Raw genomic sequence first — 27171 nt, forward strand, 5'->3', positions numbered from 1 at the left:
TGGGGTCCTTTGGCACATGGGAGTCTTTTCTCCTCTTCCTTCCCCGTAGAATGTAGTCGAGGTGAATCGTAGAATGTAGTCAGGGAGGCTTGCTGGGATGTCTGCATGGTTCGTGGCATGTCAGTCAATTAGGGTGTGAGCGTATGTACACTCATAAAACGCAGTGAACAGGAACTTTTGCAACTAGGGTGTGAACGTTTGTACATTCACAAAGCGCAGTGAACAAGTGTCAGGTCAATAAGGGCAGAAAGGTTGGTTCTTTTGATGTTGGGTACGCGTCTGGGCACTCAGTCGAAAGGCAGGCATCTCATCCACAGGAACAGAGATAGACACTTTGGTATGAAACCATTCTAATACCGTGGCATCATTCTTGACTGTATCCTTCCAGTCCAATATAGCTAACACTTGATTAAAAGTCCATCCACGTACACGATATGTCAGCATGTAGAGACAGTACACCCCAAACAAGGTGCTGTATTCATGTTGTAAGGGGTGTGTATTGCATCGTTTTTCCATCTGACCCATGCGATTCAAAGTCTCTTTAAACAGGGGTAATGAATACAGTCCATCATTTCCACGGATCAAGGAGCTGGACGGCAGATGCTCACCCAGTGTGTGCCAGGTTGATCACTTGGATCTGTTTTGACCATGTATGCTTTTGGGTAAAAGGGTTCCTCCTGTTGCCATCCCAGTTTGGCAAAGTCATCTCTAGCCAGGGTGCCCCAGTAGATGGTATGAAGTGGACCGTCCTCAGCCACGATGGCTTCTAAATCCAAGGTGCTCAACCCGAGTGGTTCATCCATGATAGGAGGGAAAAAGTGTAACATGACCTTCTGACGCTGCTCTTTCTTTTATACCATCATTGCATTGCATCAGAACAAAATACACACATGTATTCACAGGGGACTTTGGCGTACTTCAGATGTTCTTTCCAGGGTTTGTCTGTGGCTTCCCATTGGCAGAGTGATCACCTCGTCCTTGATAGAAACAGCCAGCCATGGCCATGTCATAAGGGGTCTGCCCCATCTGTTTAGGCCACGTTTGAAAAGACCTCAGACATTGTTGAAATGAAACATAGCCAGGATGAGAAGGATGACTCAAGGTGTAAGAAGGAGAAGGTCGTGCCTCGTGGATGTCATCGAGTTGCCATGTGTCGTCCATTAAGAGTGTGTTTTTTCTACCTTGTTCTCTCACCTTTTCAGACACCCACTTCGGGGACATCTTGGGATGGTGGCATGGCATTCATAGACCGTCTTTGCCCCATGATGGCTGTGACTTAACTGAAATAAGGTCAGCTGGTTCGTCTGCTTTTATGAAAGTCTCCTATCCTCATCTCATTGGTTTGTTACATACACTATCAGCATCTCAGATCTCGGAAACAGGCGGGCTAGTACGCGATGGTCTTACAACGTGGTTGGTTTCAAGTCCAAGAACAGGTAAGTGTAAGGTTCTTGGGTGGCGTCTTCATAGGATCAGGCAGAAAAAGAACTTTGCCTGGAAACACATGGTGAGCCAGATTGTCGATCTGCGATGCATCTCTCGGATTTTTAAAGAGGACCATGTAGTGAGCATTCAGAGTAATGGTGCGATGTTGCAGTGATTGGGCAAACAAGTTCTGAGTGAGATAGAACACGGATGACTTTTCTTGGTGAACCTTTGCAGCACTTCTTCTTTTGTATTGTCGCCCACCAAATCCTCGATGACCAGCCAATGCTGGGCCACCCCTTTTTCTGGCAAGGCATGATCCGCACAAACTCAAGAGTGACCCCTAAGCAGTCTGCCATCTCTTCCAGCTCATGAACGAGCAGTTGCCATTCACTGTACATCCACACAATGCGATGGTGTGGTGTATCCAACACCTCGGGACGAAGCATCTGCACCATACATGATTTCACAAAGGAACTTTTTCCAGATCCTGTGGGCCCTGCAATGAACATCGTAAAAGTGTGACGTAGGGTCAAAGGGGAGGTCATGACTTCTTCTTCATCATCATCATCATCATCACCACCACGTGATGCCGTCCTGTGTTCAGGTTGACTGACATGGCAGCGGTGATGGTGGCGGCAGTGGTGGGGGCGGTGGCAGTGGTGTTGGTGGCGTCGGTGGTGGCAGTGATCTCACTGGTCTCTTAGGTGATGGTTTTCGTGATAAGCCATGGACGTGTTTTTTATGATGAAGTAAGGCATCTCTTCTAGAAAATGTCTTACAACAGTCTGAACGCAATGTGGACTCCATGACCTCTTACATGTCACTGATGATGTGATATGACTCTATCCTGTGTTCAGGGTGACTGAAACCAGGCAACTGTTCCTTGCAAGCATGGCCTGACTCTTTTATCATTTTTTCAACGAGCTCGTGCACAGACATGACAGATTGACAGACAGACAACGTAAATGACATCTCAACTCAGCCACTACCCTCGGTTTTGCACCCTATTGTAGTTGAGATCATCAAGACAGAAAGAGTCAGTTCAATTCATTTCTGTTTAATGATGAACAATAACAACTTCAACTAAGATACAATGCGAACAATGCGAAACAATGCGAAAAAAGCGGACTTCAACCATCGTCACAGTCAAAAAGGTCTTCCCGATGCTGCTGGTGGTGCTGTTACTGCTGGTGTTGCTGCTGTATCTGAGGCTGACCATCGTCCAGAGGCATGGAATCCACCACTTCTTGGAGGGTATAGTTATTCTTTCTTGCAGGTATAGTTCACCGACACTATCTTCATTGATGATGGTGATAATTGTGATGATATTTCTTTCATCTCTCAAAAGAGCAAAGTACTTGACAGGGTCACTGAAATATTCTGTCTGCCCATCTGCGGGTGCTGCTGCTGCCACTGCTGCTGTTGGTGTTGTTGCTGATGCTGGTGTTGTTGCTGCCACTGGCGCTGTGGGTGTAGTTGCTGTTCTTGTTGTTGTTGAAGATGGTTCAGTCCGCCATGTTGTTTTGTGGGGTTTTTTGGTCAGGAAGAGTGGATGGTTCAGTCTGTTTCCGTTGCCTGTTTCCATCCTTTTTCCTTTCCTTTTCCACATGTAGTCCCACGTGAGGCATCCAAATGGCATACCCTGTAGGCAATGTCGCCACGACGGTATTTACCTTCTCACGTATAACGTCATGGCAAGTTTTGTACTAGGTACTCGTTCTCATCATCTGTCGATGCAGAGCTAACAGATCATCCATGATGCCGTCCATAAGATGACCGGTGTGAAGAAATATTTGGACTCCCCTAGGTATTTGTACCCCCCCCCCCCCCCCCCCCCGACCCCCCCCTCCGGTACTTTCTATGATAAAAAAAATCATAGTAATTGGACCCCCCATCCCATAGTACTATGGCTCCCATAGTATTTGGACCCCAATTTGATTTAAACAGCACAGTGGCTCTGATCAAAACTTTAACATATCCCAAGTTCGAATTTCGACAGGGCGGGTACTCGTTTTATATTCCGCGAGGGTAGGGTACAATATTACACTGTGGTTTACACCAGTGTCCTACTTCATTATCCTGATATAAGGACTTGATTGCAGGTGAATCTATATGTGATGTGGTAAATTCCCCATAGTTTCTGGCCCGTCATTGAAAAACCGAGGCAGCACATCACAGGCACTTGGTGTTTATAAACAAATGATGTTTTATTGATGGCATCATCAACAATCATGTTATATAATCGTATACCCGTCGACGAACTTGAATACCAATTCAAGTAACTAAAATACCGTTTGCCATTTTTTTATTGAATGCATATTTATATGTAAGAAAGATACATGTTACGCACACACCATCTCAATCTCGGTCAATTTTTAAGCCTGTAATTAGGTGTGCACATCTCGGACACAATGGACATTTATGTAACAACAACTCAGTTTGCATTTTTGTGAACTGATGCATATTTATATTAAAGATATATACATGTTACACACAATCCATCTCTACTCGGTCAATTATTAAATCTGTAGTTAGCTATTCACACCTTGGACACATTTCTGACATGAAGTCTGAAAGTTCAGAGATGTTTTTCTACTCTGAAGAACGGTCTTCTTTCCAGGGAATGGGTGCCAGTTGTATCGGTGCTTGTGACTGGCGGGAAATGGTTGCTCATATATGGCTTCTTCAGACATGTTTGTTGTTTCCCAGAGGAGAGTACACAAGCCACCCGAATGTTGGTTCTCCACTCTTCATTCCTACTCTGCTATAGACATGGATTGATGCCTTCAGCATTGTAGCTGCGGAAATAATCTCAATCTCTGTTCCAAAAGTACCATCAAGATCCATTTCACTTCCATTGGAGTGATAGATATATCATCCAAAAGATGTGCGTGGGACACCATAAACTGTACAACAAAAGTTCATACAATACCACGAAGACTTCCAAAAACTGCAAAACTTAATGAACGAAAACGACAGTTTCTGTCACCTCTTATGCAAACAACATCCTTTGGTGATGCTTTTGCAGGCAGTAAAGTTGGAGAGCTTTCATTATGGAGTGTTTTGACACTCAAGGCCAAACAAGCTTGCTTTTGCCTTTTGCAACTATTGGCCAACTGTATAATAAACAAGGGGGTCCCGACCGCAGCGACCCGATTGGGTTTTTCTGATGCACTAGACCTTATGGTATGGACATACTGAGAGCTTTGTGTATCAGTAGGCTCCCCGACCTGACAAACTTGCTGAATATATCACCCTTTAGACGGTTGTGATGACAACTTTCTTATCTTGAATGGGTGCTTCGGTTGTATTTTTGTAGTCTTGCGTGATTCTGAGGTGAAGAGTTTGCTCCTTCCCGCTGTAGTTGAATTGTCCTTTGCTACTTTCGATTCGATGTACAGTAATTGGAACCATTGATTATCGTCTTCTTTTCACGAAAACGATACGTCCCTTTGTTAAGTACACTTTCTACAATGAACAGACCAGACCAGCGAGTTTTCAGTTTATTCTTTCCTAGAATGTTTCCTGGAATTGAACAGCAACACTTAATCATCCTTCTCGTAAGATACCTTAGAGACGGAGAATCATAGTGTTCTTTCTGGGTTTTCTCAGCAGTTGATATGTTGCATGCTGCAGTGGAGTGGCTATCAGCTAAGGCAATGAATGAACTTATTCTAGTTTCTAATGCACTGACATCATCAGCTTCTACAGATCCACTGGTATATCCAACTCAACAGGCTTCATTCTTAGTTGATGTCCTGTAGGCAAATATTGCCTGAGGAAGATGCATGTCCAAGTTATTTTACGCTTCATTTGCATACTTTACAAGGCTATGACATAGCGTTTTGTTGTAACGTTCAGCTAGGCCCCCTGTCTGTGGATGGTACGGGGATATTATCTTGTGATCTATTCCAAAACGTGCGTATCTTGAAAATGGTTTAGTCTCTGTACCCAAAGGGGAGCGTGTCTATAGACAGGCCTGTGGTTGAACTGTAGACGATGTGTCGCTTGGTGTAAACGAGGCGGTAGTCTTTTGTGGTGGGTTGGGTCACAAGATCGTTCCCTTGCTGAAGTCCTTTACGGACGATCTGATGGGGGTTATGCAACCTGATTTTCTGCTCCTCCTCCCCAGACCGTTGCCCCTCAATCAGACCTTTCATGGTGTCAAAGTTGAGGTGTTGTTGGGCTCTGTAATTCAAGGTGAACCCCGATTATGTTTCTAGGTTTGTCAGCACCATACCCGTGCTCGTGGGTTTCACCGAAGTGGTAGACCTGCATCACTTCGGGCTTTCCTCCCACATTAAGCTGACATGCTGCGATATAACTGGAAAACTGTTAAAAGCGGCGTTAATCCCAACTCACTCACTCAAGGTGAACCCTCGCACTTTGCAGGTTGTGTGCTTTCCATCCGGTCTTGGGTTCATTAAGTCATAGGCATAGTTTTTGGGACCTCCTGACACAAACGTCTTGATGGTGTTTCCGTTCAGCTCGTCTGTAAAACTTCCCAATGTATTGCCCATTTCTGGATTCCATTTCCCGGTTTGATGAATGTAAAAGATACTGTCCATGTCGAAGTACAAGGCCCTGCAATCCAATGGGCTGAGGGTCTTGTACAGCTTGAGACGCGCCTGTGCAGGGACCCAAGCAGCCAGGACCATATTGGAATTAGAATCGGGTGTGCAGAATTCTTCCTTGTGGGTATAGTTTACCAGCACCATATGTTCGTTGATGATGGAGACATGGTTGATTGTATTTTGTTCATCTCTCAACAGAGCAAAGTACTTGTTTGGGTCACTCATATAGACTGACTGACTATAGTCTAAGCGCTGTGTGTACTTGCCCAAGTGCAAATTAAGACAGAGCTTGGCAAGAGCTCGGAGTCCTGGGTTCTTCCTGATGTTGTCCTTGTTCAGCTGGATGCATTCTTTCTGATAGATATCCTCGATGTTAGCATCGTGATCGGTACATCCCTCACGGTAACAGCTGGCTTCGAGCTTCAGCTTAAAAAAATGGAAGACATAAGGGGCAAAGAGTCCTCCTACCTGTGTGTCAGGGTCATACTTCTCAAAGGTGTCGAAATGCCAAGCTTCGTAGATCTGAAGCACTTTGTAAGCAAACTTCTTCATGGCTTCATTGACTTCTACGGTGGCGTACATGCCCAGCCAGGCCCTATCTTCGTCCGTGTGCTCACAGGACGTCTCTGACTGGGTTTCGGCACACATGCGGCACAAAGGAGAGAAGTTTTCCAACCGATCTGTAGGGTAGTAGAGGATGGTAGAGCTGTGTCGGGGGTAGGACATGACATTGTATAAGACCTTTAAGATCAAACAATGGAGGCTCAGGCTGGGCGGCGAAACGGACCAATCAGCGCACAGTGTGTCGGACCAATCAGCGTGCATCGATGTTCGATCCAGTCCCTATAAAGACTCCTATAAAGAGTGAAGCCACTCAAGTGGAGTCACTTGTGAAAATCATCGCATCGGCAGAATGGCAGAGAGGAAGAGCAGTACGAATACGAGTGAGGGGTCCATGGTGACTGAGATGACGGATGCTTGTGGATCCAGGTTTCATCTGTGGACTAAGAGTACGGATGATTGTGATGATATGTCGCAGCCGCCGCCGCCGCCGCCGCCGTTGTCGCCGTCCAGTAAGCTGACGTCGCCATGTCATCAATCTTTTGAAAGCACGGTCACTGCTTTTGAGGCGTGGCCGATGCAGATGGCCCAGTCTGCTGAAAACATGGCCCATGCGGGCTTCGTGTACGTGCAAAGCACCGATAGCGTGTTCTGCTTTCATTGCAGCGTGTGGCTGAGAAGATGGGCGGCAATCGACGATCCTTGGGTGGAACACCACAAGCGGTCCCCTCGCTGCGCCTACCTCAAGCTGACAGGGGTGGTGAAACAAGAACGTGGCAGCTACTTTCTTGCACTATCTGAGTGAGAATCAGATCTACCAGGAGCCTGCGAATCAGAGCAACGCGAATGAAGTAGCATAGCCGCCTTCCTAGGATAACGTTTCCATTCCCGTTTAACATTCCGGTTCCCGTTCCCGTTTTTTTTTATCTTCCTCTTCACCAAATCTCTCCCATCTCTCCTGAAAGATCGCATTCATCATTGCTTTCATCTCACTGATTAGTTCTATGATGTTTAAGTTTAGATGTTCAAATAAGAGTCATTTGAAGATGGCATATCCCCTCAACCTGTTGCTCTTCGAAAATGGCATGTAATTTCAGAATGCACATTGAAATCCAGTGCGCCCACTGCAATGTGGAGCATGTAGCCTCATCAAAACCCTGCCCTTTGTTTGTTCATGATTACAAATATAACAATATTCTCTAACTCTGATGAATATAAGGTATTACTGATTTCATTTCAAATCCCTTTCAATAATGCCTATTCAGCTTCAGTCTCTTCTCCGACTACAGTTGTCAAAATCACTACAGCCTCTGCTTTCTAACAAACTTCAATTTATTGGGTCAATGATGACCAGATTAACTCAGCAACTCAAATAGATCAAAATCATCTGACGAGATGTACATCTCCTCCCTGGACAGAGAATCTGAAATCTCGACCAACGCAGAATCGGCAATCTCAACCAAACTACAAATCAAGATGAGTTGACTACGATTCCAGCAATGTCATGACAATGTGTCTATGAATCACTATCAAATATAATAATGATGTTACCAGGTGTTCGCAAGGTGCGATGGAGGGAGGTACTGTTGGGTGTTGGTTACCGGTTCCACTATGCACGCTTGCAGACAACTGTAGACAGTTGTCGAGTTTATGATAATTGTACCTCTACCGTTGAAGATTTCGATCTTAGCTAAGATCTTAAATCCAAGCCGTCTTACAATCGCGCTAAGGTCGGTTTGGGCAAGTGGAATAGGACAATTGTAACAATTGTAACTAAGCTTGTTCTGTGTAAGTGGACCCTTATGTTAGTTCGCCAATATGAAATTTTTCTAGAGGGGCACGAGTCACCATTCGGGTCCGTAGTTGGTCACAAATGACACCAACCTCGTCCTCCTTCAAACACTTACCAGATTCATGGCTAGAAACCCTTCCAGCTATTTTTTTCATGAAATAGGGACATGAGGTAAATTTCCATCCTTTTGTCGTGATGCCCTAACTGTTATATTATTGCAACCTGACGGGATCAAACAGATCCCTCAAATTATACACCAAATGCATTTACCAGATGTGTTTGCAAAACCATGGAAAGCATGGTCAAAGTAGATTATCATGCTACGAAATATCTAATAGTAGGGCTGCAACGGTTCACCAAAACTTCGATTCAGTTTGATGCTCAATAATTTCCATTCGATTTGATTCATTAGTCTAATAATATACAATTATTCATGTATAATATGCATAAATAAGTAACAAAACGTGTATTTACTTTAACTTTTTTATTGAACAGTGCAACACTGTGCACCAACAGGACAATCTCATCACCTCAGACTGTGAGGTCAATCAGGTCATCAGGGATGATCATGTTTTTGGATAAAAACACAAGCATGTCCACATTGTCACTACTGAGGGAAGCCCTCTGAGCAGTCACAACATCCCCGGCTGTTGAAAAGACCCTCTCACTAGCCACACTTGTGCAAGGTGTGCCAAGGCACTGTTTGGCATATTTTGACAACAAGGGATACTTTCCCTCTCTCTCCTCCACCAACTCAGTGGATCAGACTCTAGGCTGGGCACCTCATGATCCGAATCGAAATCTAGACATTGTAGGTCGAAGATCGAATCGAGACAAGTACCGGTTCTCGGTGCACCGAACCGAACCGTTGCAGACCTATCTAATAGTCTAATCACATATAGTGAAAGTGGTTTTTCGGACAAAATCGAAGTACTGTTGACCATTTAGTTTTGTTAGAATCATTTGTAAACAATGCAATTATTAATGACTACCAAGAAGTGCATATCAATCTTTTCTCATCAAGAAGCAATGTAAAAACATGCTATTTCACCAGATTTACATGTATTTTAATTGAGAGGTCACTTGCTCCAATTTATATCCAACATTTCACAAGACAGAAAATGTCGGGTTCCTTTGGGTTCATCCCTCTCTAAACATTTTAATCTGGTTCAGGGTGTCCCAAAAGGAAGCTATCCAAAGTAATTGACAACTGTGTCAAATATAACAAATATATAGTGATTAGAAAATGAGGAACAACATTCATTATGAGGAACACAACAGAGTATATTCTTACTACTTCATCAGGTGAATATATACTGAACCGTAAAAGAAAAGTCACCATGGATAGATATATGAGAAACCTTATTTTTCCTAACCCTGTGAACATACTTTGGACATATTAAAAAGATGAAACTTGGCAAAACGGATCATGAAGGTTGAAATTAAAGTGTCAAATGTTCTTAACGTGAAACACAACACTAGTCTCTGAGAAAATGGCATCACAAGTCAGTATCTCGTGTTTTTGCCATGTGCTTTGATGACTGACGTGCAACGTCGATACATGGAATGGATGAAGTGGTTGATGAAGTCCAAAAGCACTTGAGTCCACACTCTGAGGAACACATGACGCAGTTCAGCTGCAGTTGTCGGCCTTGGTCGGACGTCATTGTGCCGTCTTTGAATCTCGTCCCACAGGTGCTCAATGGGATTTAAATCGGGACTGAGGGCAGGCCACTGCAAGGTTCTAATGCAACACAAGCATCCGAATTACGTTCCCCACGTCGTCAGACTCTCTATTTGCCATCTGCTGTTGAGATACAGTAATGGCTCTCGTCTGAGATGATGTTGCCTGTGACAGTGATGGTATCTGCTCGTCAATCGTCCACGCACGGTGTCCGCACTAATGTGTCGCTAATGTGTTCAGATGGTCTGTCGAGCAGTTTCCGCAGCAGTAACAAAGTGATCTTAAAGATGCTGTCGCACAATCTGACGATCCTGACGTTGGGTAGTGACCCTTTGTCTTCCACAACGTGGTCGGTAATCTGTAGTGTTGGTGGTCTGGTACCGTTGCTGGAGCCTGTATATGGTCATTACATGGACTTGAAATGCATTTGCTACTTGCGAGGCGGTTTGTCCAGATTGTAATCGTCCAAGCTTTGTGTCGCTGATTTCTTGTCAATCTTGGCATGTGGTAGCAATTCAATAACGAATTAATGTTATCCGATCTGGGAGGATTTATAAAGGGCAAGAAATGGGGGAACGCATGTGCATTTCAATTTGCACAGAACTCACGTGCATCGGGTTACCATGGTCGTTACCTTGATGCGTTTGGGCAATCGGTTTAATTGTCATCTGCTTTGGTTTTTTATCATCAAATTTCATTTTTCTGGAATGTAATGTTAAATTTTAGAAACTTTGACAAAATAACCCAGATATTTAAATGACAACTTTTCATGCAATGTCACTTGGGGTGACGTTTCTTTTGCGGTTCAGTATATGCTTTGAGGCAGAGAACATGTATATGTACCTGTAAGAAAAACCAAAATAATAAGACAACAAAAGTGGAAACTTAACAAGGGAAGACAACAGTTAATTGGCACTGATAGGTGATTGACAATTGACAAATGGAAGCCAACAAATAATAGTTAATTAGCGCTGAGAGATTGGCAACTTGAAATGATTACTTAAATGATCACTGATTGGTAATAGGTAATGAACTATAGGCAAACCGGAGGACGGGGGTAGTTAGCACTGATAGGTAATAGAATGGAAATGACAAATGGAAGCCAGCTGAATAATTGGCACAGACAATAATCAAAGAATAAGTCCAAAGTACAATATGCCAAAGGTGGGGCACGGATGCCCGTACCTATAAGAACAGCACGAGAGACGAGTGGTTTAAATGGGCTAGATTGTGTAGATGCTTGTAGGCTATTAAGCTGCTAGTTAAATATTCAAAAAAATCATTCATGGCTGCTGATGTAGACGCCCCATGTGGAAAGATTGAGAAGACTAGCAAGCAGTACTTATGGTGTGTACTAAAACCTTTTAAAAGAGTGCTTGGAATTGGTACCGAGTAATGGGGGAATGATTAAAATAAATAAGTCTGTTGCTGGGCAATCGGGCGCGCATCAATATAGTCCGTGATGATTGCTACGGGACATAGTGGATGACCTGGTACTAGTGACATTGTAACTGTTGCCACAGTAAAGTACTGGTCGCCCTTGCTGATAGCTGATGGGAGTTGCCTGATAAACTTACCCTGTGGAATGAGAAATCTGGTGTGGACCAAATCGGTTACTATCAAGCACCTGACACAAGCACAAGGAAATAGTTTGTACAGTCGGTGAACCCATGGAACATATGCTGTGACCACAGTGTAATGTAAGTCGTTACTGTGTTAGTGGGGAGTGGTGAGTGACTGACAGATAAGCAATAACGTCTGCAACCTTATCCACTGGAATTGATGACAGGAACTGTTGTTAGGCATTGATACTTGTTTGGTAGGTAGACCATGTGTTAGTAGACTGGGATTGTTGCAGGAGTCTACCAGCATTTTGCCTTGGATCAGCCATACATTGCACGGGATAGGTGTGAGGTTCTGGGTGCCGTTTCACGAAAGCCTCTTAGCGCTACGACCTCCTAAACCACGTCGTAAAGCACCTCTTAAATATTTGTGCCGTTTCACAAAGACCTCCTAACTTTACACCCCACCGTAAACAACCTCCTAACCTACGATAGGTATGGGGCACTTGTAACTAGCTTACGACATCCTAAGTCAGCGTCTAATATGGCGACACTATTGAGAATTAAAGAAATTTTGAACAGGAGAAACATTAGGCGAGAGCGAATATTCAGGGATAGGACTGAAGTGTTGGATACTTTGACCGACACGGAACTGATTGCCAGGTATCGCTTTCCTCGACACACCATCCTACAGCTGGTTGATCGGGTCAGCGCGGAGATCTCTCGGCCGACCCAACGTTCGTGTGCCTTACCTGTCCATGTGCAGGTGTTAGTAACGCTTAGATACTTTTCAAAAGGGGGATTCCTAAGTGAATTAGGAGATATACATGGTATTGCCAAATCAAGTGTTTGTCGCGTGTTGGAAAAGACGACAGATGCAATCGTAAAGTCGTATGACTTGATCCGGTTTCGAACGCCCGACAAACACGCTAAACTAGCGGAGGATTTCTTCCACATCTGTGGTTTTCCGAAAGTTGTTGGCTGCATAGATTGTACTTTGATACCCATTCAACGACCAGCATTAGATGAAGCAGTATATATGTGCAGAAAAGGATTCCACGCCATCAATGTGCAAGCTGTGTGCGACGCCCAACTCCGGTAAATATCCTTGACGTCCTTGACCCTTGCAATGTAAACAAACAATCTAGACTTGCTGGTACTTTCAGATAATAAACGTCATTGTGTCATAATTGATTTGTCAACAGCTCATGTAGGCTTATTTATGTCCAAATGTTTCATAATTATTCGGCTTATTTAAATATTATTTTCTTAACAAATGTGGACTTGTGGATTTAGTTATTTATGTATGTATTTATTTATTTTTTATTTTTGCAGATTCACAAACATTATTGTCCAATGGCCAGGATCAACCCATGATTCACATATTTTCAACAACTGCAATTTGAAAAGGCATCTGGAGGAAGGGAAATATGACATCTGGCTTCTTGGTGATTCAGGGTAGGTACATGTATGTCCAAGTTATTTATGTCATGTTTGTCTTTTAAAGTATACATATATATATATCGGGAACATTAATTTATCAAAACATTCTACATTAGGTATGCCTGTAGACCCTACCTCCTGACACCTGTCAACAACCCTGCAAATGAAAAAGAGGAGAAATACAACCGCTGTCATATTGGAACAAGGAACTCAGTTGAGAGGGCATTTGGATTGTGCAAATCTAGATTCAGGTAAATATTTAATTCATGGAAGGTTTATGTTTTAATTCAAGGTTTTGCTGAAGTAACTGGACTAATGAGCATGTGTATTGCTGATTGTATGTCATTCTGATTTCAAAATACCTGTGCTCTTGGCATGTATTTATCATGATATAACATTTATACTAACAGGTAAAACGCATAATATAAAATATGCGTTTTACCTGATGATAAGTATTACTTGCTAAACTATAATTATATATGAAATGATGTATAAATATTACACCATGATAACTCATAAAAGCACTTGATGTGGATCTAATTATTATAGGAAAACGTAGTATAAATGTTATATCATGATATATTCATCACTATATTTGTAAACACAACTATATAAGTATGTTACATCTGCTTAGGTGTCTACACAAAACGACAGGATGCCTGTTATTCAGCCCACAGAAGAGCATCAAAATTATTACTGCCTGCTTTCAACTTCATAATTTGGCAATATTACTGAGGTTGCCTGAGCCTGATGTTCTTTGTGAGAATCCTGGACCAGAGGTGGACAGCAGTCCTGCTGATAACCACAACATGGATGGATGTAGAGTCAGGGGAAATCTTATCAACTCTAGGTTTTAAATGAGGTAGCATACATATCCAATTGTGATACTTTTACTAAGAGGCCACATAATGTCAATAATCACATACTAAAAGTTGTAAGGTTGCACTTTTTCAAAATCCAGCACCACTTTATGGCCTCACTTGTGAATATTGCATATTATTGTTTTTTGGAGTTTATGAAAATGTATTGTTTTTGTACATATGCTATATCCAAATAATAACACAAACAAACTAAACATCTTTGTGATCACAAGTAAACAGTAACATGAGTCACTGCCTTTAATCAAATTTGATTATGGGAGACAATGAGTTTCCAAATGATTTTTTATATTCAAATTTTTCTCTTTCCAGGGCCAGGCTCTGTCTTTGGATGTCACGGATGTCCCGCTGCACAGACAGAATTTCCTCAAGGAGAGACATCTTTCTCTCCTCCTGGGTTTGTAAGGACCTTATCTCTCCCAGAATGTCTTCTGAAAATATTTAGACAATTTTGGGTTATATCAATGATATTTGGATGTTCATAGACTCATTTTTATATTTTATGAGAGTTTCATTTTAATGTTTCATCAGAATAAAAGGCGCTTACTTCGTGGTGATATCTTTCCAAATCTTCTTCTTTGTATTATTTGTCACTGTATTTGTAAAGGCCGAATTCAGCGTGTCAAAATTACTTTCCACGCCTGACACAATGATGTCTATGTCAGCCGAGGTGAAGTTTCTCTTTCTTTTCTTCAGTCCAGAAGCGTCCATAATATATATCTTAAGGTCGTCTGCCGCTACGAAGGGGAACAACTCTAATATCACAATCTTCCGTGTTTCCACACAAGAGAGTTACTATTTTTGCCGATGCAGCTTGTTGTCGCTGTTATTTACTATTTAAACCCTCACACTTGACAGCTATTGATGGAACTTTGATGTGTAACAGACTATCATTAAACTCGAACAGGTTTGTAGTTATCTATACTCACCATATGAGCTTTTATTTCATTCATGTTTAGCATCTGGCTCTTTTTTGATAAAAATTAACAGGTGCGCTTCCATTTCCGGTTTGAATTGTATAGCGTTGCTATGCAAGTTAGGATGTCGTAAATCGTAATCTCACTCTTATCTTAAGAGGGGTTTACGACGGGCTTACGATGCCTTTGTGAAACGCTCGTAAGACAAGTCATTAGGACATCCTAAACTAGGTCGCAGCGGTTAGGAGGTCGTAGCGCTAAGAGGCTTTCGTGAAACGGCACCCAGGTCCGCATCTGATGTTGCAGCCTTGAAGTATTGGCGATAGTGTTAGCAGTGGTACAAAAATTCTTGTCCCTAAACAGAATATTATCCAAAAGCCATTGCAGGATTAAGGGGGAGGAGTAGGCTCATCACTCTGGGGGCCTTGGTAGACTGATTATTGCAACCAATGACCAGAAGAGTGGAGGAGGACTTTTTGCGTTCTAATTGTTTGCTCTAAATTTGAATGGCCAGTGCGATGGGAAGCTCCAGGAGAGTCAAGTCATGTGTTGTTCCATCTGTAACCCTCTATTTTGGAGATCTTTCACTGAACCAATTGCCCTGCAGATAGGACCTGAAGCTAAGGGGGCATTTTATTGAGGTCCACGGGGAAATGAGTCATTGAATTGACCTTTCTAGGCGATTTGTTTGCTGTCTGGGAATGACTGCTTTCAAGGGACTTGGGTCTAACAGACCCAATACAAGCCGTATGGGGCCTGATGGACCCCAGTCCCTTGAAAGCAGGTTCTCGTACCGTAGGAATTGCTGCAGTACTTACTACATTCATGTAAGTATACGTAGTTGTGCCTGCTGCAACCAAATTTGCTAGCATACCTCACTGCCAGTATCGCCCTGTGTCATTGCTCGACGAAACCTCGCCAAACCTCCAAATCAATGTTTTCCAAGCAGAATGTGTTGGTCGCAGATGGTCCAGGCAGTACCATTCCTTTATAGCACAGCAAGCCCGTCGTCGCGTAGACCTCGGAGTGCTAGTATTTGTGTTCATGAAAATGAAAATTGGAAAGCTCAGTTCCAGACACTCGGGTTGCTTCTCATGCAGGAAGAATCATATGCCATAGTTATTGTGCTATCCTTGTGATGACTTGGCACTTGCCAATTGATGAAAGGACTCGCGACGCTGATTTTTCTACCTCACTGGCAGTTAGCATGTGCGTTGATTCCATCTGCATGGAAATATAGGAAATCCCTGTAAGATTTGTTCTGGCTTGCCTGTCAATGCCTGGTCACCATGATAGGGTGCGCGAATGCTACGACTAGACGGGTTTGTTTGTTTGTTTGTTTGTTTTTTCTTACTTAACGCCGCACTCAGCAGTATACCAGCTATATGACGGCAGTCTGTAAATAATAATCTGGGCCAAACAATCCAGTGATTGACATCATGAGCATCGATCCACGCAGTTGCGATACGATAACATGCATCAACCAATCAGCGAGTCTGACCACCCGATACCGTCAGTCGTCTCTTACGACAAGCATAGTCGCCTTTTACAACAGGTATGGGTTGTTGTTGTTCTACCCCGGATCTTCATAGGTCCGACTAGACGGGTGATGACATATGCGAAGTATATGGCACGGCTCAGGTTGCGGACCTTGGAGTGACTTAGTTACAGGGGTGATTTAGGTGATTAGTCTTTGATTTGGATACTTGCTATAAAGCCATTTGGTAGTTAGTACTAAATGCAAATATTGTACTTCAATATGTCCAGTCCATGATTTTTTGGCAGTTTTCTGTGATCTATTGCAGAACTCGAGAACAAATACATTTAACATAGAGTTTACAATCGTAGTGCAATCATCGTTGCATTTTAAAGGTTCAGAGCATCACCAGTAAACAAAGTAGTATGTCGAAAAATCATCACAACAAAATGATGGGTGCAACCATTTGGACAGGATACGCTCACCTTTTCATGAACACCTGGTATCATCACTATTTGATAGCGATTTATAAACACAAGCTCAGGATATAGTCAAAATCGCACAGTCGACTTTGCTTCCAGCAGAGGGTTTTTATTAATTTTGATTGGGTTTTGTCACTTTTATTTATTATTATGAATATCATACATTTAAGATAAATGACGTTTTTCTGTATTGTAGTTTGAATGTCCGCACATTCCATGACACACAGCATTAAGCATAAGCCCACTTAAACAGAGGATGTCGGCATATGAGGTACCTAGGACAGAAACACCAAGTGTACAAAGTCCATCTGTATATCAGCAAAGTCAAATATGTATAAAACGTGGTCAGAGTGTGACTTGCAGGCCCGTGGTGTGATTATACACCTGAGTTGGGTTGGGCTACGTGGTTATTGTGTTCTTTTATCATCACCAGCAACAATGTTAGTTGATATCATATTGAACCTTTACCCTCCCTTACTTGACACTATTATTTATCAGCAGCCCTTACGTGTGTCACGGCAATCAATTTGCTACTGGAAAGAAACTAGGTCGATTGCATTCACATTGAAGGCCGAATGTTATCAAAGTCCATTATTATAGTAAGGTGCTTGCATATGCAACTTCTAGGTCAAATAAGAGTCATAAAACCTTTTTTCATATTTATAAGAAATATCAAATGGTGATGATACCAGGTGTTCGCGAAAGGTGAGGGTATCCTGCTTACATGATACAAAATTAGTGAATTGCATTGAAATCAGTTCTGTTGCTGATGCGTCAAATTTAGAAGTGTTCTCCACATGTCTACATTAACACTTTTTGAAATCTTCACTTAGGCCTTGAATGAAACAACTTTTAAGCAAAAGTCATATGACGCTCTTTGAAATTTTCGTAGAAAGAGGATGCTTGATTGTAGTTCAAAAGTTATGAAACGTAGCTACCACAGGCTGGAAAGGCTGGAATATTGCGTGACTTGAAGGAAAGACATTTTTGTGGAGAGGTTTTGGTCACTCTGAATCGTTATGCATAGAATTGGTTGGGGAAATGTCCTCAGTGTACTGCAAGTAGCACCTACTGACTTGTGGATTTATTATTTCTGGCCAAAGAAACATTCGAAAACGTCTACTTTCTATTCATACACAATGCCATTTAGAAAGTGGTCAAATGTAACTAATGTTATATTTGGGACTTTTTTGGGTTGAGTCCCGTCCGCCATGGGAGCCATGCCAATTTACACTTGTCAGGGGGGTACTCAAAGTACGTGATCTAGACTACCAGTTGTCGGACTTTCATTTTTGTGGAAGCCTCGGTGGCTGAGTGGGTTAGATCGCTGACTTTGTGTGCTGGCGATTAGGTGCCTCACCCTGGCAGGTGTGGCTTCGAATCCCGGACGGGACTCAACCCAAAAAAGTACTAGAATCTGTACTTTACTAAGAAAGTGTTATCCCAAATATAACATTAGTTACATTTGACCACTTTCTAAATGGCATTGTGTATTCATAGCTTTTGGCCATGGGAGCCGTGCAAATTTACACTTGTCAGGGGGTACTCAAAGTACTTGATCTAGACTACCAGTTGTCGGACTTTCATTTTTATGGGTGGGTTAGATCGCTGACTTTGTGTGCTGGGGATTAGGTGCCTCACCCTGGCAGGTGTGGCTTCGAATCCCGGACGGGACTCAACCCAAAAAAGTACTAGAATCTGTACTTTACAAAGAAAGTGTTATCCCAAATATAACATTAGTTACAGTTGACCACTTTCTAAATGGCATTGTGTATTCATAGCTTTCGGCCATGGGAGCTGTGCCAATTTACACTTGTCAGGGGGGTACTCAAAGTACGTGATCTAGACTACCAGTTGTCGGACTCTCATTTTTGTGGAAGCCTCGGTGGCTGAGTGGGTTAGATCGCTGACTTTGTGTGCTGGCGATTAGGTGCCTCACCCTGGCAGGTGTGGCTTCGAATCCCGGACGGGACTCAACCCAAAAAAGTACTAGAATCTGTACTTTACTAATAAAGTGTTATCCCAAATATAACATTAGTTACTTTCTATTCGCCAACCAAGGCAAAATGCATTCCTTTAAAATAAAACAATAATACAACAAAAGTTCCTGTGACATTGAATAAGTATCCAAGGTAATTTTTAAGACGTTAATCGCCGGTAATTGTTATCAATTAAAAGTGGCAATTCGTGTACCTCTTCACCTGAACTACGGTAATCCCCTCGTTCTTGGTGCTTACAGTCAGGGATGAGCGAGAGGTACAATGTCAGTACCCGAGGGCCTTGGACCTATTACTGTAGTTCCTCCAACAAGCACAAAGAGTGATCTTTGTTAAACAGCTGTTATTCCCACTTTGTGTTGCCGGTAAACCCACTATAGTTGTCACTTAAATTCAAGACTTCGGCCGCAAAACTTCGGTCTCAGTCGAAATGCTGGTGCTTAAGTATGGTTTCTGGTTCGAAAGATTGTGACAACAAGCCGAGAGCGGAGCACCAGTCCTGATGTAGTCTCCCCAGCCGCTCTCTAGCCGCTCTCTCGATCTGGGGGCTTTTGACCCTTTTTAAATCGGTACCTACGTCACAGTTCTACTCATTTTTCCATGTATCATTGTCAACCACCTTTCCCCCCTACACTAGATCATTCTAACCCACTCTTGTCTAATCTCAAGGTCCTTTTTAGGACTTGTGGTAATGTGACCACCTCAACCCCCGGAATCTGGACAATTCCCCCCAAAAAACATATATGAACCGGAGGGAAAGTTCCTCTACGTTTCTTCTCTATTTTGTCTCTGGCAACCTGCACATTCCCTTGCTACTCCAACCCTCGACCCACTACTGTCACCCCTGGTTATTAGTGGCCCAGTATGTTTCCTGTGCTCTTCAACTCCTACATCGCCTGCCCTCAATATATCTTCCCATGTGTTATACCTATATCTTACTGTTTTAGCCCCTCATATTGCCTACTTATATTATTACTGTAGATGTCTTAATGAGTTGCTAATTACCATTATTTCATGCCTATAATATAAGATTTAATGCAAAGTTATGTTTTTTACCAAATCTGAAACAATTTCGGTTTGCAACAGATAAAAGACTCCTGTAAGTGTTCAAATGGTTTAATTTGCCATACTGACTTCAGAAAATTCGTGATTTCATAAAAAAAACCATAAACATGCCAAACTGTCAATTTACAAATCAATAGTGTGTGTGTCCACCTCTGGTTGCGATGCAAGCAACACATCTTCGTCTCATGGCATGGACCAGGCGTCGCACAAGGTCCTATGGGATATCTGTCAATATCTGCTGGAGCCTATACTTATATATATATTTTTCATAACTATTCTCCAGTTAAAGTTCCTGGAGTGTCTGGAACACGTGGTTGACGTCGAAGGCGCCGATCCATCCCATCCCACATGCTGGATCACAAGACCAAGGAGCGTCCATTCCAGTTTGGAATGAACGTTGAATTGCTTTGGAAAGATCACTCATTCCAACCTTTCCACAGCTTGGAAGGATCGATCTTTACGAAAAGTCCAAAATTGGATTGGCAACATTTCCAAACATATTTCCAACACGGGAAATGTTTGGAATGGTTTGGAATTGTTTTGAAGTATGGTTAGAAGGGACAAGTTAAAATATGTTTTATTAGTAATCAGAACAATCAAAAGACTATGAATTATTTATTGAGTTTAAACTATATATAATAATTAATAAACTTATCTCAAACATTCACTACTTGTCTGTCTAGCGAGGGGCCCTTACATGTCGCATTCTCCCTAAGGTGAGAGGGAGACCCGCACTTGACTCGACAAGACACTAATGGGTCTCAAGATTAAGTATTCGGCTGGATGGCTGCCATTTAATTACAAAACGGACAGTCATCTAGATGGCTCACATGTAAGTGCGCCGACATGTGCCTAAGATCATAAAATGGACAATCTTTGGTAACATCTAATTTATTGTTGTCTCACGCCATAGCTTTGAATGATTCTGTTCATTGAACAATTGGAATTCAGGAAGTTATCAATAATTGTTTTACTTAACATAAGATAAGATAAGTTATTTACGACATAATATTATCATGTCAGGACGTACTACAGTCAAAACCATATATTTTAAAATCAATTTAATGACAGACTATGATTTCCAAGTCCCGATTATCAAATCAATGAGGTATCAGTTTCACCACATGTGCACAGATCGCCTATACTTATATATATATTTTTCATAACTATTCTCCAGTTAAAGTTCTATCCTCTTATGAAATAATCTGCGAGAGTGATAATCTTTAAGGAAACTCGTTCTCATCAAAGAATACAGAACAAATGAAGAATCAGATGCATACATTTATTGCCGTGCTTCATTCATCACGAAGCAGATTTACATACATTTGTGAACAGCACTTAAACTGTGATAATGAATTTTACCATTGTCCATATTAACATAATAATATATACATATATACAAAAGAGGACATGCATTTAATGAATATTTACCATTATATGGATTTCCGAATATATAAACGACTTCAACGTTGATATTTCAGACAAAAGTCTCCTGTTTTTAACGTTCAGGGGAAAAGGGTTTTCTTTCGAAATTTATCAATTGTTTTCACCAAAGGACAATCAAATCAAGCCCAAAACACGAAAAATACATATGTATATGTTTAGCGACCGTCATTATACAGCGAGGGGGTAAATTCGTCTGCTCTAACTGCCTTCACAAAAACATTCCAGCCCTTAATTACCTAGGCAGCTGTGACGTAGTAGCATTACATTCGCTGCGTTTGCAGCATATAAGATGTGTAATCTGTGGAGTAACTAAAGTAATATTACGGCTGAAATCTTACTTGCATGGTTGTTTTAATAGAAAACTTATGTTTTAAAAACACAGTTGTATTACAGTTGTAAATACTAGAGAAGATTTTTTATACATATAAAACTGATCGGAAATACAGCTGAACAATAGAAACATCAAAATATGAGTTGTGAATAGTGACAAATTTTAATTACATCACTGTGTCAATAATTATTGACTGATTCCGTCAAACAACTGTCAGACCTTTTATTGCCATGTACGTACATGTACACATGTACACAGGAAGTCAGCGCTGTTTGAGGCTCAAGGTAAATAAACATCGTGGTTTTATGACGGGAGATCAGACGAACCTTGAACCAGGGGCACGCGACGTTATTACACCTAAAGGTGGTAGAACCAGGGTATTGTCTCTTGAACTGGCTAATTGACCGTACATATAATTGTTAAATATATTTGTTTTGACACCCGTTATTCATGCGCATCCCGGCTCATAAGCAGAATACAGACAAATGAGGGATGCCGCCTTTCGGCCGTACCGAACAGTCAAGCTGCGATCTCGGAACTGCTCGCCCGATTGAATCCAATTGCAAGCGGAGACAAGATTATCTCCCTTACCTAAACATGATCCAAGCTCCTTCCCAGCGCGTGACACCTTCGTTACACTCTCGGTAACATCGCTGCCATCAGCGTAGGCGCGGCCATTACAAGAAACTTGAAATTTGCCCTCTAACCCCATGTGTAGTAACGTTGATACTTTTGTTTATGTCTTTGGGAATGACATGATATTTCATTTTGAAAAGATTTACGACTGACCATGTTTTCCAGATGAATTTACTTTGTTGTTTTAATAATTAGATTAGTTCGAGATTACAGACTAACGGAAAATCAATCAACTTCTCCCTTACATTCTTACTATATCAATAACACGACAGTTTTAATGAAACACAAATTCAAATTGACAAACGAAGAAAGAAATTGGGAGGGATATGTGTATCCGGCGTCACGACAGTCGTCACTTGTTTGTAAACATAACGGTCATTCGGTTGCGAGTTCAACTCCAAGCATGGTTGTGGCCACCTATTCACAGTAGGGAGTTTTGACAGGTGGCAGCGATAGTATAGAGAGCTCCGCGAACGGGCTATCGCTGTGAGGAGCTTGAACATAATCGTTGCTCAGAAATGTTCAAATCTATCTTCAGTAAATCATGAAATTAATGCGAGCATGACATTTATGCGAAAAATGCTATCGTCAGTCCCTCTGATTTATTTTTATATGTTTCATTTCATCATGATGAAGAAGTTAGTCACTTACAAGGTTACCACGTTGAAAATGGAAACGATCGTTAACAAAAACAACAAAATGTATTCTCTGATCAGTCAGCCTAACAGTGATATAACTGCACATAAAACAATCAATTTCGCGAAAGTATTACACATAGTGGGTGGAGGAACAGGGGCACTTGGAGTTTGACAGGGTGTCATCAACTGGTCAAGTAACATCACGGTTTGTATATTCACGTTAATTGGACAGTCTAGACTGGCGCCAACTAATCATGACGGCGTCTTCAGAACAGAACAGAACTTTATTTCTCCCAGGTTTAGGCTTACGTGGATAACGGAAAATTTTGTTTTAGGGACAGCATTAGTTGTGATTTAAACAAAGCAGATTCTTCTAAAAACATCATCATTTGCCTAGGTCATAGCCAGCAAAATCGTTTACTAAATATAATATATTAGTTCAAATTATACACCTGGAACTTAATTAAGCGCCACCGTTCTAAATATGACACAGAATTATGAATACCGAAAATAAGCAAACAACGATTATTAATTAGACAATATGGCCCTTTCCCCACACCATCACACTGACAATGCCACGATCAACGCGATTGCTGTTGCATGCACTGCACGTGAAGCACAATACCCTTGAATTTTCTGAAATCAAGTATGGGTTTTTACCTTTGCACACCTTGAAAGGTACACATTTCTTGACAAAGACTGTCTGATCGTTGTAAAACACCACCATGCCACGTCGTAGACTGTCAGAAGCATTAAGATTGCAGGTTATTGAAATGAATAATGCAGGATTGTCTTTTAGGGAAATTGGACGGCAACTTTGACGTCACCATTCCGTAATTGCAAGATTAGTGCAAAAATACCGTGCAACAAATGAAGTTAAGGATAGAAATCCAGGCGGGAAGATGCAGCGTTATTACGGCTTGTTAGGCGACGTCCGTTTGACAACGCTACAGTTTTAAGATCACAGTGGCTAGGTGGCCGAGCAATTTCAACCAGAACCGTCCGAAATCGTTTGAAGGCAGCGGGGTATAGAGCCAGAAGACCAATCAAACGTCCACTGTTAACACAGGAAAACAGAGGAGCTCGTTTGGCGTGGTCAACTCAACGTCAGAACTGGAACATTCGATCATGGAGGAGAGTTCATTTTTCTGATGAAAGCCGGTTCCTTTTGCACATGGTGGACGGGCGTACACGTGTCTGGAGGCAGCCGAATACAGCCACGGCCGAACGCAACATCCTTGAAACCATTCCTTTTGGTGGTGGGTCCGTAATGGTGTGGGGTTGTGTATCTTACTCATGTAAACTGGACTTGATCAGTGTACATGGCACTCTTAACGGACCACGATATCAGCATGACATTTTGGAGACGGCAGTTATTCCCCATTTTGATAACCATCCATTGGCCACAAGACCGATATTCATGGATGACAACGCCCGACCTCACAGATCACGTGCTGTCCGCGAATGTTTACGTCAGAATGCGATTGAGACATTTCCTTGGCCAGCACGAAGTCCTGATCTCAATCCCATAGAGCATCTTTGGGACATTTTAGGCCGTCAAGTTCGAGAAAGAGACCCACCTGTCCAAAATTTACGTGAACTCGATGCTGCTTTGCATGAGGAGTGGGCTAGAATACCTCAACGTCAAGTTCAACGTTTGATTCAGGGAATGAGGAAGCGTTTGGCTGACGTCACTCGTGCACAAGGAGGATACACCAAATATTGACATAAACTGTGTTTTGGGCTTCTTTAGACATTGTTCCAGGATTGCACTGATTCAAATTTGATGCAACCATTTCAGTAACCGCTGTGTGACCATTTGAAAATAAAATTCAACAGTATGCTTCAAACTCATGTTTTCTCTGTGATTAGTGTCCCTTTTAAGCAGTGAACAACACTAGACACACGTATGTAAAAGGAATTTTTCGGTAGGTTGCAACAAGGTAGACTCATTGATATAAATATGGGTGGCGCTTAATTAAGTTCCAGGTGTATATAATAATGAGGCCCTCTATTCTCGAAACGGTCTTTGTTCTACGACAGTCGTAAGTCGGTTTGGGAAAACAAAATATTTGTTTAATTATTCGAAGTTCATAGTCAATGTCATATGAATATAGACAAGGAAGATAAGAAATTAAATGTAAAGAGTAGCCACTTTAAATGACAGAAATTCTTTCAGTTACATTTGCTCATGATTTGGTCTTTTTGTGGTAAATAATGCCAAAATACTCTTAATTATTTACTTTCATGTCATTACTAATCTCACATAAGGTCAAAAGTTGTACAACGTTTAGCAGATATGATTATGAAAAGTTGAATCCAAACATATCCCAAAACATTTTTAAAATCCAAACAAATCCAAGCTTGGAAATAAGACCTTGACAAATTTTGGAATGGTCATATTTCCATTTGGAATGGTGGTATTTCCAAGTTTTGGATTGTTTGGAAGTGTTTGGAATGGATGATATTTTGTCCAGTGGCTGGAATCGATTTCGTAGATGTGTTGTGCGAATCCAGTTGTCTTGTCAATTATTGGTTACGCGTGGCCTGCCACTCCGAGGATGGTCTCAGACTGCATTCGTCTGTTGCCAACGTTGCCATAAACACCAAATGGTGTTTCTGTGGACGTTTAATTGTCTTGCAACATCACGTTCACTCGATCTTGTTTCAAGCATACCAATGGCTGGCAGACACTCATTTTCGGACAGGCGTGGCATTTCGTAATGTTGAATAATTGCGTAATTTTGTTGTTTTTCTGAGTGGTTGTTGTCAGCACGATGCTAAACAATGCATCCCGTTAACGCACATGTTTGTATACCTATTCTTGGGTTGTGAAATGCATGGGGCTTGCATAAAAGTCAAATTTTGCATGCTTTTCTGTAGCAGTTGCGTTTTTGTGATTTGATTCCATACATGTACCTCAATATTGAAAACCAAACCTTACTTGTTTGAAAAATACACCAAAATATTGGTGTCGGAGGAACCTTTGTTGTTGAGTATATATTAAGAAATTTAGTGATACGTAGTTAATCATGTGAAGAAATATGCATTCACTATTACATGAAATAGCAGAAAATGTTTACCTCTTAAATACAGACTGTGTCAAATATTTGAAAATAACTTTATCAAACAGAGCTTCCTCCAAACAGTGGTTTTCCTCGTCAGTGGAGATGGTGTCCGTACATGTTCTACATGGTGCACCAACACCTGACGTTCCTGCATGACAGCATCAAGCACTTTCAACAAGTCCTGGAAATTATCTTCTATTAGATTTACTATTTAATCACCGTCTTTCCAGTTAGATGCGTCGTAGTGGTGTAATGGCATCCGTCTTGGTTTCTTGCCTAAAAAAAATATACATGACTGCAGTGTCCATAATTATTAACATTTTATATTTTCACGCAATCTTCTTTCAGACATGCATATTGCATAAATCTGTAGATGCATACATGTAGGTCTCTGACGACGTATCTTTCTGGCTTCGTCTAAACACACCTAAGGCCTATTTGTACATGTGTCTTGGTACCTTTCGGTATTTATAAGTTGAGTTGAGTTTCAGCAAATCTCGAAGTCGTCTTCATTGTCACGCTATTGGTTTTCTTCAATTGTTATGAAATTGTCTTCGTCCGACATCTCCAACATTTTATCTTTACATTTCTACACAACATGATCGCCACGACCAAACCACGTGACTTAAGACAGTTTGCTGAATGTTTTGCGCGTGCCTTTCCAGCATTCAGTCCTTCCATCATACCCGTTTTAACCACATGCTCCCTCGGTTCCCCGCGTAATCTACCAAGCATGCACATGACATGGTGATGGGTGCCACCGGTGGGGCAGGATACGCTCACATTTTCGCGACCAGCTGGTGTTGTTACTATTTGATAGTGATTCATGAACACATGCTCTTGATATAGTCGGAATCGTACATTCGACTGTGCTTTATGCAGAGATTTCTATTGGATATTGAAAGGGTTTTGTCTTTGCCTTTGACATTCCCTATGGAGCTTTACAACTGCTAATCACTCAGCCTTTTAATGGAACTTGGTAGAATTTACCCAATTTTCCAATTGAACCACCATTCCATAACATAATTTTTTTTTTATAAAATGCTTATTTTAAGGCTCTTCCAAACGATAATCATGGCAAAATATGATTTAAACTTAACGAACGAACATCCGTATCTTAAGTTTGCAACAGGAGGTGAAACAATTCTAGGAAAGGATCCAAATCTAGTGCAACAGGTTTGTTTTTATCATG

General features: G+C 41.7%; 3 protein-coding genes across 5 annotated transcripts in view; all 3 read left to right on the forward strand.

Moving 5' to 3' along the window:
• Nucleotides 1–1202: 1202 nt before the first annotated feature.
• Nucleotides 1203–27171, forward strand: part of LOC124124991 — a 120850-nt gene continuing 94881 nt past the window's right edge. For all 3 annotated transcript variants that reach the window (XM_048390509.1, XM_048390510.1, XM_048390511.1), the window contains exon 1: nucleotides 1203–1290. The gene's annotated coding sequence lies outside the window, so the exon portion shown is untranslated. The remainder of the gene's footprint in view (nucleotides 1291–27171) is intronic.
• LOC124124994 (putative inhibitor of apoptosis) lies at nucleotides 6916–7368 on the forward strand. Its single transcript, XM_046488307.1, has one exon. The coding sequence runs from the start codon at nucleotides 6916–6918 to the stop codon at nucleotides 7366–7368; it is 453 nt and encodes a 150-aa protein (XP_046344263.1).
• On the forward strand, nucleotides 11963–14310 carry LOC124124992 (putative nuclease HARBI1). Its single transcript, XM_046488301.2, has 5 exons — nucleotides 11963–12699; nucleotides 12937–13059; nucleotides 13161–13295; nucleotides 13679–13906; nucleotides 14235–14310. Exons 1-4 carry the CDS (start codon nucleotides 12146–12148, stop codon nucleotides 13899–13901), a joined length of 1035 nt encoding a protein of 344 aa, XP_046344257.2. The 5' UTR covers nucleotides 11963–12145; the 3' UTR covers nucleotides 13902–13906; nucleotides 14235–14310.

Source organism: Haliotis rufescens, unplaced genomic scaffold (assembly GCF_023055435.1).
Source record: "Haliotis rufescens isolate VD_foot unplaced genomic scaffold, xgHalRufe1.0.p SCAF_9, whole genome shotgun sequence".
Lineage (NCBI taxonomy): Eukaryota > Metazoa > Mollusca > Gastropoda > Lepetellida > Haliotidae > Haliotis > Haliotis rufescens.

What these genes read in the sequence shown, in the direction of transcription:
- LOC124124994 (XM_046488307.1), top strand. Translation starts at nt 6,916, where the DNA reads ATGGCAGAGAGGAAGAGCAGTACGAATACGAGTGAGGGGTCCATGGTG.
- LOC124124992 (XM_046488301.2), top strand. Translation starts at nt 12,146, where the DNA reads ATGGCGACACTATTGAGAATTAAAGAAATTTTGAACAGGAGAAACATT. An exon ending in GTGTGCGACGCCCAACTCCG is followed by an intron (nt 12,700 to 12,936) that starts GTAAATATCCTT and finishes TTATTTTTGCAG; the next exon opens with ATTCACAAACATTATTGTCC. An exon ending in TTGTGCAAATCTAGATTCAG is followed by an intron (nt 13,296 to 13,678) that starts GTAAATATTTAA and finishes ACATCTGCTTAG; the next exon opens with GTGTCTACACAAAACGACAG.